This window comes from Harmonia axyridis, chromosome 2 (genome assembly GCF_914767665.1).
Source record: "Harmonia axyridis chromosome 2, icHarAxyr1.1, whole genome shotgun sequence".
Taxonomy (NCBI): Eukaryota; Metazoa; Arthropoda; class Insecta; order Coleoptera; family Coccinellidae; genus Harmonia; species Harmonia axyridis.
The window spans coordinates 39706544-39727938 of record NC_059502.1 but is presented as its reverse complement, the minus strand read 5'-3'; the positions used below and the strand labels follow the sequence as shown (position 1 = coordinate 39727938).

The following is a 21395-nucleotide window of genomic DNA, read 5'->3' as shown; positions in this document are numbered from 1 at the left end:
ATAGGTCACGTGACCACGGAGCAATAGGTGCGTACTTGATTTGCCGAACGATGACGGAGCTGATATCGAAGAATTTTTGAATGTGTTTTGTGAAAAGAAAAAAGCAATTTCGTCGATTGAAATTATTGGAGACGGCCAGACTAGATCTAATTTGTCTCCTCGTGATATCAGGATGTATTCTACATAATGTGTTTATCTTGAAAGAGTTGAAAGGAGATAATCCTGAGGATATTGTTGATGAACCACTTAATGAAAAAGTTGGAAATTTTGTAGACATCGAAAATATGTATCATCAATCAGGGAACCAATTAGAAGAGAGTAAAAGGAATTTTATGATCTATTCTTTGAACATGGATGAATGATTTCTTCTCTGAGATACAATTATGAACTTCGTAATATAAACCGTTATTTTTAATAATAATATTTTTTTCCTAAATGCCTTTAACATATACAAACATAAGAAGAACTCTAAATATACAGGGTGTCCCGTAAAGACCACGTCAAACCGAGGGAGAATGTAGATCAAAGGATAACCCACCTGCTATGACAAAATTCCCATTATAAAAGTCTCACCGTTTTCGAGATATTTTTTTTTTGAAAATAATGAATTTTTGCCCCTTTCTATGGTTTTGTCCTTACGGTTGGTACAATTTTACATCAGTCAGAAGGACCTGTGTTTGAAATGACTGCCTCGGTACTAAAATTGTATCAGCCAATACTATTGACCCATGTTAGTGGGTTCGATAACTACACTGATTTGATATTTTTCAAATGTTAACTTTGGATCTGAATCAATGCATAATTCAATTTTTACCAAAATGAAAAGCAATGAATAAATCAGTACGATAGCATTTTTAAACTGTCCATATAGCACCTATTCCTATAACGATTAAAAGATTGGAAACTTTAGTTAACAAATAGGTATATACATTTTCATAAAAGTTCAATAATTCATTCATGCCATGGAAAGTTTTAATAAATAGTTACTTTTTAAAGTATTTTATACCTACATTGAATTGCTGGAAAATTGATACCAATTTCGAAAGTAACTCCCATGACCTATGTTACCTCATAAGCAATTGTAATATCATATCTTGGTGGAACCTTTTTGAGAAATCTGATATATAGTCATTATCATGATTCATTTCATCACTAGCCCACCACTGAATCCGGATTATCTAGTGATATTTCTATATCATCCCTTTTCTATGATAACTTCATCTCGACTGGTACTAATTACATTGTTACCTGGATTCTGTACCCCTTTGATCGTTCACCAGAACCCACAAAGATCATTTTTGTCCATATACCTTTGAGAAATATGCAACAGAAGACTATGCAAAATACATCAATACAATCTTAAGATGCTAAAAAACTTCTTAGTTCTTCAGGAATTTCCAATAGGTCCTTCAAATTGTTGCAATTATATTGTATTTCTTTACAAAATATGGAATAGAAAAATAATTTGTTGCTCTACTGAAAAATGTATTGATAAACCTTGGAAATGAGGGACTTCTTATAACCTGATTTCTCAAAGATGTTACACCTAGATATGATATTACGATTATTTATGACGCAACATCAGCCATGGGTATCAGTTTGTTTATTATAGCTATACTGAATATTCCTAAAACAAAAATCTCACTGTAGGTCTTTTCATAGATCTTATCGAACGATTATGTAAATTCAATATTTGTCAAAACTGAAAATAAACATTGAATGCAATTTCTTTATTTCAGGTAGTATTTCTATCAATGATTCGATTGAATAAATGTAACTTCATTTCAGGGCTCACAAGTAAATATTCAATGGAATGATAGCCCTTAAAAATATATCTCTTATTCATTTTGAATTGACTTACAAGAATATCAATATTTTCATCGGCAAGACATAAAATGACAAATTTTCTTTCAAAGTTGAAATTCAGAGAAAAATATGCTAATAATTGTCTATTGTAACTATAAAATAAACAAAAAAAAGGACCATAAAAAGGAATACAACTTAACTAACAAACATAAACTTTTTTTGTCAATTTTTCCCAGCTATTCATCAATTAAATTTGGACTTATGCATCATACATGTCCCTACAAAGAAGAAATGTGCTTATTTAAAATCTATAAGCATGAATAACCTTTAAAGACTGATAATAACGCTCACATTTTGATTATTCATTTCTCCCAAATTCTTCAAAGAAAGAAATTGCCATTTCTGGAGAAATGAGATTTGAGAATTTGGTTGATATCGGTTATTTTTTATTCATTGTTAAAGAATACAATATACGATTTATATTTGAACAAAATTTTAAAAAGCATGACATGCGTCTGTCTGACAATTATGATCATAGAGAAATCTTTGTTTATGGTTATGATGAAATCGTTACGGTTACTGACTGCGTTCAGCAAATCCACACTAGGGATGGGCAAAGGTCAGAAAACTATCGATATATATTGTATCGATATTTTCTGACACTATCGAAATATGTAAGAGTAAAATATCGATATATATATCGCTGTGATATTTTGGTGTGAGAAAATTCTGTTGATTTGAATAAAGTTTTTCTATCATAGAGGAGAATAATAAGATTCAGATGACAAGATTCAGTGGAAAACGACATATTTAGTAGTTTGCTTCCATTTTTATGGAGTATTTTGTCCTCCTGAACATTCATAGGGACATTGATGTTGACGAGGACGCTGTGATTACAAGGTTTTCAAAGGGTTCAAAGTTTTAAAGACCAAATTAGATTTTGTGTTGTAGTTGCCAATTGTCTTCTTTTTTTCATATTAAACAATCTAATTTTTTTTAAATTTCTACCTGAATGGTTAAAACCCTGATAAGTAAATAATGATATAATAATACAACAAATACATAAGGGTACAACTTTTTTTTGCGAAATTCGAGGCTTTATTGTAAAAAACTGGTTATACATTTATAATTCAGAGTATTGCCCATCGCTGGTCACTACTTTCTCCCATCTTTCGGACAGCGTACGAATTGAAAAAATGGTCATCTTTTGAAGCGATCCACGAATCGATCCAACTTTTACTTCTTCATAAGAGTGGAAGTGTTGGTCAGCCAGGCCGTGTGCTATTGATTGAAACAAGTGATGGTCCGTGGGAGCAACGTCTGGAGAATACATCGGGTGGGGTTGTGGGGTAGGAATTCCCATTTTAACGTTTCCAACTATATCTTGACTACTTTCGCAACATGGGGTCGAGCATTGTCATGCAGTAAAATCAATTCATCTTCTCTCTCGTTGTATTGCGGCGGTTTGTCTTTCAATGCTCGACACAAACGCATTAATTGCGTTCGATAACGATCGCCTGTGATTCTTTCAGTCATAATACACTACGCCGAGCTGGTCCCACCAAATACTGAGCATGACCTTAGAACCGTGAATATTCGGTTTGGCCGTCGATGTGGAAGCATGGTCGGGATATCCTCATGATTTTATGCGCTTGGGTTTATCGTAATGAACCCATTTTTCGTCTCCAGTCCCAATCCGATGCAGAAACCCCTTCCGTCTTTGTCTTGCAAGCAGCTGTTCACAAGCAAATAAACGCCGTTCAAACACCTCCCGGCTTCAACTCGTACCGCACCCAATTTTCTTGTTTCTGAGTCATTCCTATTACTTTCAGGCGTTTTGAAATAGCTTTTAGTGTCACTCCTATTGATCCTACCAATTATTGTTGCGTTTGACATGAGTCTTGATCAATTATTGCCTCCAATTCTGCATCTTCAGAAAACTTCTCTCTTCCACCGCGATGCTGGTCTTCGACATCAAAATCACCATTCTTGTAGCGTTGAAACCACTCTTCTATTTATTTATTTAATCAAACGGAACAAGCCATTTTACAGATGTACCAGAAAATAACTAAACCTAGACATAAACAATATCGTTGGTACGTTCTTCCACCAATATCGGTCTCACTATAGGTATTTGAAAGCATTCGATGAACCTCAGCCGCGGATTTCTTCATATTTTAGTAGAAAATTGAAACCTCCCGCAAATGACGAGAATTTGGCTCTTAAGCTAACATGGTTAATCGTGAATAACTTTATGATGCAGACACAAATCGACTAACATGTCAATGGCGTTATGTTCACAAATACCACAAATACAAATACAAGTTTGAGTATGGATGTGTGGTCTGGAGCCCTAGGTATAGTGTACACATCAGAGGTTTGGAAAATATACAGAGGCGATTCTTGAAGTACGTTAGTTTTAGGCTCGATGGTGTTTATCCAAACCGTGGTGTACCACATGATCAGTTGTTGAGTAGATTCCAAGTTGATTCTTTAGAGCGGCGTCGTACCTACTTAGGTATACTCTTTCTTAGAAATTTATTTCATTCATTAATCGACTGTCCCTGTTTGCTATCACTAGTTGAACTTCATGTTCCTAGATTGCCTGTACGCAGCCCAACTACATTTTATATACCTTTTCCACGCTCTAACGTCCTTCTTTTTTCGCCTCTGTATCGTATATGTCATGACTACCAAATATTAGGGAGAGAAAGAAATGAAACGAAGCGACCCAAGGACGCCAGCGACATCTGGTCTGTCAGTTGTAAACAAAATTGGTTAAAATATTATTACGGAGGCTATTTATAAACTATATAAGATTAGATTAATCTAATCTAACCTAATCTTTGCTTTTGAGTTAAATCAAAGATTAGGGTTAAATCTTTGTTTGTAAACGTGCTGTGCAAAGATTAGTGTTGTGGTTATTAAGCACACGTGTTATTGAACCTGTTTATCAAAGATTAATATTAATTTGCTGTTCTTTTCAAGATGAGTCGTGGTTCATATTGTTTGGTATTAACCTGCCCGAACAATAAAAATAAAAACCCAAAGCTCGCGTTTTTTACATTACCGAAGGACATGAAAATGTAAGTTTAAGTAGTCAATTCAATATAACAAAATCATCTAATTTCTATTATTATTCAGTGCCAAAAGTTGGATCGAATTCTCTGGACGCAAAGATCTTGGGGACCTGGGTGCTTCGAAAGACTATAGAATGTGTAGTGAGCATTTTACAGAAAACCAGTTCAAATGTATATATCCACGGACATTGCTTTGGCGTGGAAGTATTCCTCATGTGAATGGACCTAAATCAGATGTTCTTCCTGAATCAGAGTCTAAGATGATCATCCATGAAGAAACTGTTCAAACGGATCAAAACGTACCTCTATCTGATATTGGTGAGTTTTTCCTGTTATTAATTGAATCACAAATGTTTAGATTAAATATCACACAAAGGAATTGAAAAATGTGTGACATTGTATTTCTTTTTTTGTAGAAAGATTCTGCGTTTGCTGTGAACAAATATTATCATTTGATAATTTTTGAAAAGCGGACACATGAATAATAATAATAATAAAGTTTATTCGCTTTCAACACAACCTAATATAATATTCTAATAAATATTGCAAATAAACACGATAAACAGAGGCTCACTAGAGGTTCGCCTGTTAGTTCTGAAAAAAAAAATACAAAAATTCTCTTCCTTGAACATCGTGACAACAGTATACAAAAAAAAATTTCGTTCGGTATGAACAATAACACAAATGGAATCATATAAAATCTAAAAGTCTATTATCGGGTTGAATGCAAATCATATTTGTAAGTCTAGTTACTTGAAGTTGTTGAATGAAATTATCAATTCAAATTAGTGATAAATGCAATAAGATCAAATTGTTTTTTTTTCTAGATGTTACAATGGAATCAGAAGGTTTTATAGAAGCAAGAAGCAGTTCGGCCACCCCCAAACGTAGTGGTAGTAAGCTGAGTCCCTTAACCAACCAGAGAATTGAAAGAATGAAGGCTAAAATCAATTCTTTGAAGTGCAAAATATTTAGGCGTAAAGTTCCCCACTGTTTTTGCAAATGAAGACCCATCGAGGCTACCAATAGAACAAATATCTCAAGATTGATATGTGAATCAAAACGATACCTTTCCAAAGATGCTCATATTATTTTTGCTAATGAGTTGAAAGCAAACTTTGATAATAAATTCAACAGAAGATATGATGATGACTTGAAAGAAATGTGCTTGTTATGGTATTATGCTTCACCAAAGGGTTATAAAGCATTATCCAAATCACTCAACTTACCCACTGTTAGGAGTTTGAGAAATTGGCAGGCGAAGCTTAAAATTTCTCCTGGTATAAGTCCAGCCATAGAGGAATCGCTCAAAATTCATTTTAAAAATTGCACAGACCAAAAAAGAAAAATTTGCATATTGATTTTTGACGAAATTTCTCTTAGTGAAGAGATTCATTATAATAGGGCGACAGATAGAGTAATTGGAGTTGTTGATACTGGCAAATGAGAAGACTACGTCTGCACTTGTCTGTATGGTAAGCGGCATCGTTTATAATTGGAAATTCACTTTGGGGTACTGGTTTTTGGGCCGTACGGCCACGAATGAATTTTTACCATCAATTTTTTCTGATTCACTTGACTCTGCTTTTAAAGCAGGATTCATAGTGAAAGCTGTAGTCTGTGATCAAAGTCCTGTGAATCAGAATGTGGCCAGGCAGCTCAGAATTTCAGTAAACCAAAGTTGTTTTTTCAGAAATGATGAGAAATTTTTTTTTCTGTTTGATGCTCCTCACCTACTGAAAAGTGTCAGGAATAATTTGGCGAAATATGACCTAATTTATAAAAACAAAACTGTTAGGTGGAAATACATTGAATCAGCTGGCAAATCTTCAAACCCTCTACGTGTGCGCTTGCTACCTAAACACTGAAGAGCATTTCAATGTGACATCATTTTTGCAATGAGGGTAAAATATGCCACTCAAGTATTAAGTGAATCGGTAAGTGTAGCAATGCTCGTATAGTATATCCAAAGTCACTTGAACTAGTCTATAAAAACGCTTGGCCAGAGATAATTGCAAAACAGTCATAAACCATAGGCGCACACTTTTCAAACCCATGAGTTGAATATAATATTTTTGGGACTCAGATGTCGATTCTTTCAGAAAATTTGTGTCGTGAGTAGCTTTTGTTGTTGCATCAAAAATGATACTATACGTCATTCTACGGTGTTATAATTTGATTATTCTTTATTCTCGACCTGTAATATACTATCAAGGAACGTTATCAACGATGATGAACTGATCGTTGCATAGAATTATAAGAGCACGAAAATGTTTGAGATGAATTCGGAAATGTTCTGTCTGAAGATAAGACAAACTAGGGTAGAATAGGTGCATGACCTTGAGATCCTTGAATGACATCCAATTTTCTACGTCAAATTGGCAGCTATACGTTGCCAAATTGAATTTTATTTCTTCGTTAATGTAAGGCGAAATTTATGTCCCTCAGTGGAAGCAGAATGAAAATGATATACAGGGTGATTCACCGCGATGGCCTATTAGACGTTAATATAAAACTAATAATAATTATGTGCTGAAAATTTATACAATTTCCTTTTATACCGGAAACAGAGTACTTCTTTCTTATTTCAAACGTCACACCCAGTATATTATTGCATTATCAGATAACTTGGTTGATGATAATTTCAGAAATATGGCAATACTTGAGTATACGCTCAACGGTTCATAAGTTAAAGAGATTTCTATAGATATCTTATGAAAAGTTTTTTGGAAAAAACCTATATTTTTTATTCATTCAGTCAATTTTACGTAGGTATAAAAAGAGAGGGGTCTCAAGCAAATCCTATACTTAAAAGAGTTATTGAGGCAGAACTTGAACCTCAGTTCAAAAAACTGCAATTTCTCATTGAATGGAGTAGTCTATGACCAAAAAAAAAAAGAAATCAAAAAGTAGAAATTTCATTGATTGTAATAAATTATTCGTCAAGATGGTTGAAAATTCATGAACCAATAAAATTTTCAATTACGAATAATGAATGACATTTCATGAAATGTAAAATTTAGTTATCCGAATTTCGATTTTAGTTTATATGTTTTCAGGAAGTCATAGACCGAGTCATAGACTACTCCACTCAGTTAGAAATTGTAGTATTTTCTCAGTTCAAGTTTTTCCTCGATAACTCTTAAATTGTTCGTATTCAGAATCAGAATAAATATTCAAAGATATATGTAACCTATTATTAAAACTGTCCCGACTGATGGCAGGAAATGGTGAAATATTTCTATTTTCTATAAAATACTTGATTGATTTTTCGATTTGGCTACGTAGCTGCTAATTTGACGTACTAAGAGCCTCAACATCATATGCCTATTCTACATAATTTTTCAAACCAGTAATAACATTGCTATAATCAGAAAAAATGTAATGAAAATTTTGTTGGTTAATGTAATTTTAATCAATTCTTCCTTCAGTGGAATGAAGATATTTAGGATGCGAAATCATGTTCTTCAGAACCCGTCATATATCAATTCTGACTTCGAAAGTAAATGGAGGAATAGATTATATTGCAAAATATTCATCTTTTTTTACACAAGCCATAGAATTGTGCCAAACATCATAGTCGAAATCATTAAAAGTATCAGTCACACAACGAACTAAAACTACGTGAAAATGCATTTCAATAATACCCCTATGGACTACACTGGTCCATGCGAATTATCAGAAAGTAATTAAGAAGTGATAGATGCAGCCAATGAGTGTAACCAAAAACGCTCTCAAAGTGGAAAGGGGAATACGAGGGGAAATATTCAGCCAATAAGATCAATCAAATCGGGACATTCTTGTTTCCAAGACGATTTGCTAAATACCGGGGTTTATTTGAGAGTATTGATAGCAATATTTTCATAAATTCCAAAGGAATTTCTGTCGAAAATCTATTCGCCACTGTAAGACAACAACACGGTTGTTGCCGGAACCCAAGTTCTTTGCAATTTGAGAATGGTCTGCGGCATACATACCTCACAAGTATTTCAAAGTTGTCAAGTCAGACAAACTGTGAAGATGACTTCTCATTTTCATTGAGAAAATTAAGTGAGTTGAGTGAGCTTTCCGAAAGTCAAATAAACAGTCAACCTGAAGCATCTTTGTCTTGGAAAGCTATCGATAATATTGATGTTGACCTGCAGGATGAAAATGCCATATATTATGTTAGCGGATATATGGCAAAGAAATTTCTAAAATTGCACCCTTGTGAAAAATGTAAAAGTTTACTCGTGGACGATGAAAAAAAATTAACAGGTCAGCATCAATTGTTCACATATTTCAAACAGGGGGAATCACTGCCAGAATCTGAAGAATTGGTTTATGCTTCTCAAAGTTTTTATGAATATATAAAGAAGCTTGAAGTAATCCATAATGTGCACTTCAAGGACCTTCTACATAGTAGGCATATAGTGGGGGATCTAGTGGAAATAGTCAGAGGAAAAAATGAAATTTGATCTGTGTACACCAGAAGCCTCTGGCCATTTCCTCAAGATGTTTATGACTACACGTTGTCTTTGGGGTGTTCGGTTCGAAAATCAAAATGAAATAAAAAAAGTAAATACAAAAAATCAAAAACTCAGAAATCTATGCAATGAATAATGATTCACATTTAAGATTACTTATATATTACTTATTTTTATGTATATATTCTTCTGTACATTTTATTATGCTTATTCAATTGAATTAAAAATTCCACTAATTTGACAAAGCATTTTTATTTAAATAATCTCTTAATATGTTAATTTTATTTTATATATCATTATATATATATAATTATAATATTATATATATATATATATATATATATATATATATAGATTTGTTTGACCGCTTATACAGACCCGAATCGATATGCTCTACCGACTTTTCAGTCCAAAACTGACGTTGTCAGACCCGACTCCGGGTCTGGTAGCGTTTAACCATATATTCTTGATCAGGGACGTTCGGGGATGCCAGGGATAAATTTTCAGCCGGGTGTGAAAAATCGGTGAAACATCATAATATATACAGAAAACTTCAGGGTTCGGCCTGTGCGAGGACGCTCATATCGAGAGTAACACGCTGTATATAATTGATATATTCGATCGACTTCTCCAGACCCTAAATATGACAACGCTGTAGATTGTATATAAACTTAAACCTCACACTCCGCACTGCTTATACAAACCCGGTATATAGGACCGACGTCGATAGAAATCATTTTTTATTTGTTCTTATAGAGCTCGTAAATCGGATATTCCATTTTTCTGAAATATACATCTAAAAACCATACGATTTGAAGCTTATACAAACCCGGTACATTGAATCGACGTCATGAGAATTGGATAGTAATCCTTTCGATTATGAACCTAGCAGTCATACTTGAAGAATTTATTAAAACTAATAGTATTTTACCATAGGTAGTCGTTGTGATAAATGCTCTCTTTTAGAGAACTTGGAATTCTGCTTAAGGGAACAGAGATACATGAAAAATTTTATGAGTGGTACAAATTTTCTTATTAGCTTGAATGAAACGCATACGTGAACGTAAGAGGTTCTTTCATATACAATTTTTTTAAATCTGTCCCAAACGTAAAAATCCGAAGTTGATGGAGCTGTACTTCTCACTGGGCACGAAACAGGTTCTGTCATATGTATCCTTCGATAAGGAAGCAATTCGTTCAAAAATATACCAACGTTGGGCCTAGAGTATGCGGAACACTCATTCTATTGAAAAATGATTTCACGCCTATCAATCAACGAAACTTCCAGAAAAGAAGTTTCATATCTGTTCCCGAAAATTCTTCATAATTTTCCTGCCTATGATTGCACGAAACTAGTGAATGCGGAACTTTCTCTTGAGAAAAAAAGTAGTAAATTCGCCAGATTCGAAAATATTTCTGGCAAATCAAAAGTTGCATGCCAAACATACTATTCAACCTCAAAGCGAAATAATTATCGAATTGGGATCAACGTGGAAAATGAAGACGAAAAATGAACTAAGGTAGAAAATCTTTTGAGAATCAAAAGAACTTCAAATTGAGGGTTATCAATAAATATGACTCAAACGACCGCAAATGAGTCATACCAACTTATTCTCCACGGTTAAAGTCTTATTTGGAATCATCCTGTATAGAACTTGAGTTATTGTGTAGTGCAGCATGTTTTTCTGCTTGTTACAGGAGAGCTGCATGCGATCATTTTTCTCCAAAGACTTTGATCTTCGGATTTTGAAAAAAAAAATTATCAAGCAATTGAATTCGAATATTTGATGAGTAATTGTCGTTCGAAATCGATTCTGTCGGGCGCAGACATGATGAGTATAGAATCAAGTTTAATGATTTATGACTACCTATGATATAACTTTATTTTATATTGTTTTGTATAAACAATGAAAATATTATATAAATGAACCGAATAAAAACCATGCTTCACAATCAAAACTATGTTGGAAATGATGGCCAATCATAAAAAAAACGGTTTGAATTCAATCAATTAGGAGTGTTAAGGAAGAATACAATAGACTAGTGTTATGAGGAGATATTGAACGTTTTCTGTGAAAATCATAGGAATATCGAAACTAAAAAGAATGAATCAAAATAAAATCATTGATATAAATGTTATATCGATAACTAGAATGATCTAATTCTTAGTTACAACTAGTTGAATAAAATAAATATTCTTAGAATTTGTCTCAGAACTGAAATCATCTGGAAAAATAAGAATGTGTGAGTGAAATAGATATTGTGAGCGGGTACTTGATTGAAAAATTCATTGAAAATATGATTATAATAAAAACTGAAAATATCACATAAGTGCAAGTCTGCAAATAAGGTTTAAAAATAACAAAACAAAAATAAAATGAATACTTTTCAGTCTCAAACAAATATTTTCAATTACACTCTATTTTTGCTAGTATTCTTTATATACCAGGATTTTAATTCGAACTCGGGCATCATTCTGGAAACTTGGCGAATGCATGGAAATGAATTCCATACATTCATGTTTTCTGGGAGGATTCTTATTCCTTACATGATTCTTGAAGTGTATTAGTACTAATTGCTTCTCCTCTCCTGACCTTATATGGCGTTTTACTTCTTTGAGTGATCACGTCAGTTGATGAGCCTTGAAATATAAGTATCAAATATAAGATTTCTGGGCTTTTCACGGCCATTATCTGAAACAGAACCTATATAAAACATTTAATATTCCTGCATATTGAGAAGGTGTACACTCTGTTTGTGAGGTGCGAATCAAATTTTGCCTCAGATATAAACATTAATTATTGAACTGTTCAAAATAATCATCATTCGTTTTTCATTACAATAAATATTGGAAGTCATAACACAAACATGTATTTTGTTAGATGTAAATCAGAAAAATTTCTATGGAAAATAACAATTCTTTTTCTTTCTAAACATATATAACACTAAATATAAATTATTCATCAAACTTAAAGAATCATCGAAAGTTTTACTTTCACATGGCAAATGACTTATTGAAATCTGTGGACTTCAGATAAGGGAAATTGTCCGTGGCCACCAAGATTTACTATCGTTAGATTTGTTCTTTCGGTCACATTCAAAGAGTATCATTCATCAGTTGAAAAATTTCGAAATAAATTATCCGGCACTGTTAAATTCAGAGAACTTGGTGGCCACCGAATATATATGTAGTTCACAGATTATAATGGATAGGCTTTAGGGTGACTTGCTATGTGGAACTGAATTTTTTGATTATTTAAATAGTTGGATGAGCAATTTATATTCCATGTTATCATTATGAAAAGGAAATAAAAAGCGATTTCATTTCTCATAGAAATTTTTTCGATTAACATTAAGAAACCACAAGATTGTATCACATCTATAATAACTAACAGCAATAAAAAATGATTACACAAATAGATTCTACTGAAAAAAGCTCCTGTAGAATGTTTTTGTTTCATTACTATAGTACCAATGATAAGAATGGTATGGGAACTTTTCTTTATACTCCATTTTCAACTCTCTTTGTGTAGCTTGAAAACAGATATACAGAAGGGCAGACCAAGAAACAGATGAATGGACGGACATACAGACGTACGAAAAGATAATCAGACATACGGATGGAATGTCATACATATATACAGACAAACAGGCATATGGACGGAAGGACAGACAATGAATTTGACTTATGATTTTTCATCAGGGATTCGCAACTCTATCGTTTGAGATAATTTTCGGCTTAACATTCGAAAACGAAAACTTTCCTCGAAAAACGAGCGCGCAAGTACTATTTTTCTAATCTTTAACATTCTGTGTGATTCGAATTAGGAATGCATGTATGAGGTTCTAAGAAAAAATTAAAATTTTCTTGGTTAGGAATAACTTTCGATATACTTACACAATCTCCCAATCTATAATGATGACCCATCGATGCACATTGCTTATTTAAATGAACCTCTCTTTCAAAGTCGATACCTACAGAACAGATTATCAGTTGTTTCATAATTTGTATCACTAAAATTAGTGAGGCAATAATGAGTTATTGCTTCGAACAATATCATAATCTAAAGAAATTGTCTCATGGAGTATTCATAATCTATTCTATTTGAAAATATAATAATAATTTTTACTATGCAGTTGCTGCGCGCGGACATTGTTCCTTCACATCTCAACACAACTCATACCAATTAAACGATACCACAATAACACAAAAATTTCGAGCCCTTTTGTATATCGAATAAACAAGATCGGACCCAAATGCGAGAACGCCCCACTCTGTATATAATTGTAATGGTCAATCAACGTCTCCATTCCCTCAATGTGGTTGACCGCAGATGAAAGGCAACGATTTCAATATTAGATATTTTATCTTATCTGTATATAAACCTAAAACTAACACTTGGCTACTCATACAAGCCCGGTAAAAACGGCCGTCGTCATGAGAAATGCTCATTTCGAATTGTCTGTACCCAGATCGAAAATGAAATATTTAAACTATTTGCATTATTATTATTTGAACTGGGGTCGTTTTGCTTCGGTGAGCCTTCCGGGAACTGCGACCATGCAGATCTTTTGTTCACAAACTATTTGCATTATATGCAGGGGATGTATGTAAGGAAGGAAAACGACTTCAAGATTTGATTCTTGTATGAAAATTAGAAGGAGTAGTTCAATTATTTTTCGAAATCAGCCTCATTTCCAAGATACATTCCGTACAGCTCTAATAGTGTGTTGGCGAGTTTATGGTTATTGATATTTGTAACTGCTCTGAATAAACATCGAATACAATTACTCTACACAATGTTCGAAATTATTTTTGTGAAGATGATATTTCAGACATATAATCAGACTTTGGAAAAGAATATCGAAAGAGTAGAGTAGAGTAGATACTTTTTTTGAAATAAATCGATGCTTACGAGTATATCTGACCACTTTCAATACAGACACACGAAATCTTAGAATATTTCATTCTATGGTGCACTAACTCATTGATATGAAATGAGAAGAAGAATTTTTTCGAATGACCAACAATTTTTCATTCTCATAAGATTTTGATGAAACAAAGCGTAGATGTTGTTTGTTGTTGTGAAATAGATAAATTAATCACTTTATTTCCATATACAGTTGATACTCCTTCTAATTTTCATACAAGAATCAAATCATGAAGTCATTTTCCTTCCTTACATACATCACCTTCATATAATGTAAATAGCTTAAATATATGATTTACGAGCTGCGTACAGAAAATTCCAAAACAGTATTTCTCATGACGACGCCCGTATTTTCTGGGCTTGTATAAGTAGCCAAGTGTTACTTTCAGGTCCATATACAGAAAAGATGAAATATCTAATATCGAAATAGTTGCCTTTTATTTTCGGCCTACCACATTGAGGGACTGGAGACGTTGATTGACCATAACAATTATATACAGAGTGGGGCGTTCTCGCATGTCGAGTTCGATCTTGATTATTCGATATAAAAAGGGCGCGAAATGTTCGTGTTATTGTAGCATCGTTTAATTGGTATAAGTCGTGTTGAGAAGAGAAGGAACAATGTCCGCGCGCAGCAACTGCATAGTAAAACTTGCGACAGGAATGGGTATTATTATTATTACATTTTTTTATAGAATAGATTCTGATTACTCCATGAGACAATTTCATTAGTTCATGATATTGTTTGAAGCAATAACTTATCATTTTCTCACTAATTTTAGTGATACAAATTATGAATCAACTGAAATCTATTCTGCAGGTATCGACATTGAAAGAGAGGTTCATTGAAATAAGCAATGTGCACCGATGATCTAATATTGAAATCGTTGCCTTTCATCTGCGGTCAACCATATTGAGGGAATGGAGACGTTGATTGACCATAACAATGATATACAGAGTGGGGCGTTCTCGTATTTGGGTCCGATCTTGTTTATTCGATATGCAAAAGGGCTCGAAATTTTCGTGTTATTGTGGTATCGTTTAATTGGTATGAGTTATGTTGAGATATGAAGGAACAATGTCCGCGCGCAGCAACTGCATAGTAAAAATTGCGACAGGTATTATTATTATATTTTTAAATAGAATAGATTATGAATACTCCATGAGACAATTTCTTTAGATTATGATATTGTTCGAAGCAATAACTCATTATTGCCTCACTAATTTTAGTGATACAAATTATGAAACAACTGATAATCTGTTCTGTAGGTATCGACTTTGAAAGAGAGGTTCATTTAAATAAGCAATGTGCATCGATGGGTCATCATCACAGATTGGAAGATAGTGTTAATATATTTAAAGTTATTCCTGGCCAAGAGTATTTTAATTTTTCCCTAGGACCCCATACATGCATTTCTAATTCGAATTACACAGAATGTTAAAGATGAGAAAAATAGTTCTTGCGCGCTCGTTTTTCGAGGAAAGTTTTCGTTTTCGCCGAAAATTATCTGAAACAATAGAGTTTCGACTCCCGGATGAAAAATCATAGGTCAAATTTTTTGTCTGTCCTTCCGTCTGTATGTTTATTTGTCTGTATGTATGTCATTTCATCCGTATGTCTGTTAACATATAATATATAAATTGCTCATCAAACTATATAAAAAGCCTCTCAATTTATTATTGCCAGGTATTTTCTTTTCAAAATTTTTCAACTGATGAATGGTGCTCTTCAAATGTGATCAAAGGGACAAATCTAACGATGTTAAATTCATAGATCTTGGTGCCCACCGACAATTCACATTATCTGAAGTCCACAGATTTTAATATGATATTTGACATGTGAAAGTAAAACTTTCGATAATTTTTGAAGTTTGATGAATAATTAATATTAAGTGTTTTATATGTTTCAGACGGAAAAAAATCAATTAGCATAGAAATTTTTCAGATTTACATCTGAAAAAACACACGATTGTATTATGATTTCAAAACTTAATTGCAACGAAAAATAAATGATGACTATTTTGAGCAGTTCAATAGTTAATTTCTGTTTTATATCTGAGGCCAAATATGATTTGTTCCTCACAAGCAGAGTGTACCGGGTGGCCAAATTTCGATGTTTTAGCACTACAACTTTTAAACCTGAGGTGATAGACAAAATCTGAGACCCTATACTCGGTCTCTTTTTCTGAGAAAATAGCAAGAGTTGTATTCATTTTTGGCCACCTGCTTTTATTTTCGAGTTATAAACGAAAATTGGAAAAATGGCTATATCGAAAAACTTTTATATTTCCGCTAATACTGATGCTAGAGCTCCGAAATTAAAACATTATACAGGCACTTTTTTACGTAGAATCCAGTTATGTTTTTTCAAAGGGAAACACTAAATTTCTGTGTCATTTCTTGAAAGCTTAATTTTTCCTGATTTCAAAAATATATAACGTTGTGTGGTTTGAATCAAAATAAATAACAGAAAATGATCAAAAATCTTTTTTAAACTAAGAGTCTCAATATTTAACTTTAATTTTGGGTCGAAGCTTCGTAATTAATGACCCTTTTGAAAAAACAAGACCGCTACTGGATTTTACGTGAAAAAGTGCCTCGATAATGTTTCAATTTCAGAGCTCTATCTTCAGTATTTTCCCAATTTTCGCTTATAACTCGAAAACAAAAGAAAAAGAGACCGAGAATCTGTATGAGATTTTGTCTATGTCTAATGGTTTAAAAGTTGTAGTACTAAAACATCGAAATTTGCCCACCCTGTACACCTATTGAAGTAGGCAGGAATATTAAATGTTTTATATAGGTTCTGTTTGAGATAATGGCAGTGAAAGCCCAGAATGTTTAAAAAAAAATCTAATATTTGATACTTATATTCCAAGGTTCTTCAACTGACGTGGTCACTTAAAGTGAAGAAGTAAAACAGAAACGTCATATATGGCCAGGAGAGGAGAAGAATTTAGTACTTCAAACACTTTGAGAATCATGTAAGGAATAAGAAGCCTCCCAGAAAACATAAATGTATGGAATTCATTTCCACGCATTCACCAAGTTTCCAGAATGATGACTAAGTTAGAATTTAAATCCTAGTATATATAGAATTCCAGCAGAATAGATTGTTAATAAAAATATTTCATGGAGACTGAAAAGTATTAATTATATTTTCAATGAGTTTTTTAATCAAGTCCCCGATCACAATATCTATTTCACTCACATATTTTAATTTTTCCAGATGATTTCAGTTCTGAGACAAATTCTAAGAATGTTTATCGTATTCAATTTAGTTGTAACTAAGAAGTATTAGTATTAAACTTATTATAAATTAACAAAATCATAATATCTATTTTGCCATCCTTGATGTTTTCTCGGTATAAAGTTTCGCTGTGCTCTCATCAAACACAAGAACTCATAACCAAAATTTCAGATAACTTATTTCATCACCTAACTCCAGATTCAGACATAATATAATCGTGATTGGCGGATATATTGTAAGATATCGATATTTTCTGAATTCAATTACAATCGTTTGAGATCATTTCTACTCGATATTCGAAAATTACGGACATTCTAACAAATTTTCATTCATTCAAAGTAACAGTTGAGATTATTCAATAAACATATTTCATGAAATAGCTGAACCATGCGAAAAATGCAATATTATCTTGATTTGTTCAGTTCTCAACGCCACTTATACAATTATAACAAAATGGTATATCGAATAGACGCGATAAGACCCTGTGATCTGACAACACCGCTGGGATCGACAAGGTGGGCTGTACATGTCAGTCGAGTATATGTGGGAATGAAAAGTCGGCGGAACGTGACGGGTCTCAAAAAGAGAACAGAATATATAACTTTCTTGAATGAAAAAAAAAATTTCCCCTCTATGGATGCCTAAGGAGTTATATTTTCAAACAGCTGATTTTTCACATATACACTCCAATATATATATATATATATATATATATATATATATATAGTCAATAGTATTTTTTTATTTGGAAGTGTCAGGTTTTTAATGAAGTTGTTTATTTCATATAAAAATATGTATAATTATACGTTTCGGAGAGACTCTCCTTCTTATAGAGGAGTAATTAGTAATTCGGAGGTTGGGGGTTCGAGCCCCGCTCGAGGAGGTACTTTTTCCAGAATTGAAGAATTGTCTGAATGCCGTAAAATTGATTTGATAAACAAATGTCATGTTGTTCGTCATCTTGGGTAGAATTATGCGGTACTGATGATCCCTAATAAGGGTGAAACCGGTATATCGCTATTCTCTCTTGATGACACGCATTCTCCTTGGGTTCTTTTCGATTATGATTCCTACGTGGTGGCGTGGAGACCTTTTGTCTGACAATGGTTATGTTGATGGCAGTTTCCTACTGCCGATACATTAACCAGATAAATAATTTAATATCGTTTGATATCATTATTTTGTGGGAAATTGTACTAAATAAATAAATACCTAAACTTATTGTATGACATCTACGATATATTTATTTCTACTACCACTTACCGTTACAGCCATCTATTGCAAAACGGCGGACGCAAAGTTGTACGGCTGTGATAGTTTTTGCCCTCGCGTTCCTCAGCGAGTGTGATATTAACACATTTCGTTTTAAAACCAGTATCCATCTTTACGTTTCATGCGAAACGGTACTTCGAGCCGGTTAATTCAGCTCATTTCAGTAATGTTTTCGAAGTTAGAATTTTTTTTCTTTCTCATTAAAATCGAAATTTTCAATTTAGCTTGCGGCCATTTCGAAATATTTTCATTATTCAAAGCATAATAATCATCACAGCTGTTGTTATTGCATATCACAATTTCTAAAGTAAGTTTTTTTTTTCTCTTGCCAGATTTTTTTCAACTATCGTTCGATATGTCGCCAAAAACAGATACAGGCAATAGTAAACTGAACAAATTAGTTGACAAAAGGGCTAACATTTTCTCTATTACATCTGGAATTTGGAGCAGAGTGAAAGATTATGATGCTTCTAGATTGTATGAATTTCAGGCTTACTATGAAAAGATTACTCATTATGAATATAAATTTCAAAGTATACAAGAGGAAATAATGGACATAAATGGAGAATTGCCAATTGATGAACGCATAGAAACGGCGAATTCCGAATTGTCGTTTACAGAAGTGGTTGCTCGAATAAAAGACACAATCAGCATCTACTAATCAACAAAGTTCAATTTCACAATTTAATGCACCTTTATTGATTCCTAAAATTAATATTCATACTTTTTCTGGGGAAAGTTCTGAATGGCCTGAGTTCTTTCAACTTTATAATTCATTAGTCCATGAAAACAATGAACTAGCACCCATTCAGAAGTTTCAACTTTTAAAATCATATTTGCGAAATGATGCTCTATCTGTCATATCTGGTCCTCAACTGTCAAATAAAAATTATGCTCTAGCCTATAACGCTTTAAAAGATCGTTTCCAAAATCCACGAATGTTAGCAACCATGTATTTGAATAATATTTTTCATTACAAATGTTCGACAAACAATTCAGTTTCCAATCTTAAAGAATTTTTGAACTGTCATCAAACTGCTGTTAATGCAATTAGGGCTTTGAATATAAAAAATTTAGCAGATTTTCTCTTGTTTTCCTTAACTTTGCTTAATTTGGATCCTTATACCAGAAAAGCATTCAAGGGTCATCTGAGCTCATCAGAAATTCCAGAATATAAGACTCTAATAGATTTCGTTACTCAACAATTGAAGGCTCAAGAATATTGTGAACAAAATGCTTCCAAACCTGCCTCCAAAGTAGCTTCATTTCGGCAAATAAATTCTAATAAAAGTAAAATCAAAACGTGTTGATCACCAACTCTACACCTCCTTCCCATAATCAAAAATCCAATGTTCCCGGAAAATTTAGAAATTTCCGCTGTCCAAAATGCAATGAAAGTCATCCTCTGTTCGTTTGCCCTTCCTATCAGTGCTGCCAACCCACTGAGCTCAAATAAAGGTAGATAGGGGTTCGAAATTTAGGTAGATGTTGCCAAATTTAGGTAGATTATTTTTTCCTTTATTTTTAGGAGTTTTGAAAGAACGGAGTCCATAGTATTATACTTTATTAATGATAAATATTTATGAATTAATAAAAAAATATAAGAATTTACATAATAAAAAAAATTAAAAACAATAAAATATAAAGTAAGAAATATATAGTTGAACACGAAAGAATAAATAGTCTTTGAAATATTTCATTTCAACAGATGTGGATAATTTGCAAGAAAACGCTTGTTGTCCAAAAACTTTTATTATTTTAACACCCAAAAGGGTCTTTTATTGCTTCCAGAATGCAGCCTTCGATGCATTCAGACGGTCTCATCTCATTCCTTTCGACGATATTACTTTATTCTGTTTTTTTTTTAAGCATAAGGATCGATTCAATTAATCTGCGAGCAATAGGAACTTATCTATTATTCCTACGTACATGCAACCATATTTACCATCGCTATTTTTCTATCAAGCAAGTGCGTATTGAGGCGCAGCCATCGTTATTTATTAGTTTATTACCCATTTCGGTCCTTTCTTTGCATCTGTAGATCGAGCTCAAAAAAGGTAGATAGGTAGATTAGTTCAAATTTAGGTAGATCTACCTAAATTTAGGTAGGGTTGGCAGCACTGCTTCCTATACCGCAATGTCAAGGAAGGATAAGTAGTTAGGGGTAAGGGGCTTCTAGGCCAAAGCCGAGCATAACCTCACTTTTGGATATTAGTTGGGTTCGGAATATTGGAGTGCGACGCCATCTTGTGGTAGACTTTGGAAGCTAGTGGTGGGAACTGTTTTACCGTTCGCGGCGCCATCTTGTGGTGGATAGCGTAAGTTTGGGTGGTGGAAACTGTTTTACCATTTGCCATCTGGAACTGATAAAAAAGTCTGAGTGGGATTCGAACCCGGGGCGTTGGATTGGGATCCAAGGCTCTTAACGACTAAGCTATAGGGGAGAGATGCTGTAAAGAAGTAAATTAGTGGTACAAATAGATGGTAGTTGAAAGATTGGATTTATCCGCAGTGGATTTCTGTAATTTTCCATACTGTTCATAATGTTGAGCGTGTTTTATTTGAATTGAGTGTGTGGCTTAACGCATTA

General features: G+C 33.3%; 1 protein-coding gene across 1 annotated transcript; it reads left to right on the top strand.

Moving 5' to 3' along the window:
- Positions 1-4612: 4612 nt before the first annotated feature.
- LOC123672411 lies at positions 4613-6298 on the top strand. Its single transcript, XM_045606520.1, has 3 exons — positions 4613-4892; positions 4951-5204; positions 5714-6298. Exons 1-3 carry the CDS (start codon positions 4795-4797, stop codon positions 5890-5892), a joined length of 531 nt encoding a protein of 176 aa, XP_045462476.1. The 5' UTR covers positions 4613-4794; the 3' UTR covers positions 5893-6298.
- Positions 6299-21395: the final 15097 nt, after the last annotated feature.

Bases quoted from the DNA above. Each gene is read 5' to 3' on its own strand.
- LOC123672411 (XM_045606520.1), top strand. From the start codon at position 4,795: ATGAGTCGTGGTTCATATTGTTTGGTATTAACCTGCCCGAACAATAAA. The intron at 4,893-4,950 runs GTAAGTTTAAGT...ATTATTATTCAG, and splicing joins TTACCGAAGGACATGAAAAT to TGCCAAAAGTTGGATCGAAT. The intron at 5,205-5,713 runs GTGAGTTTTTCC...TTTTTTTTCTAG, and splicing joins CGTACCTCTATCTGATATTG to ATGTTACAATGGAATCAGAA.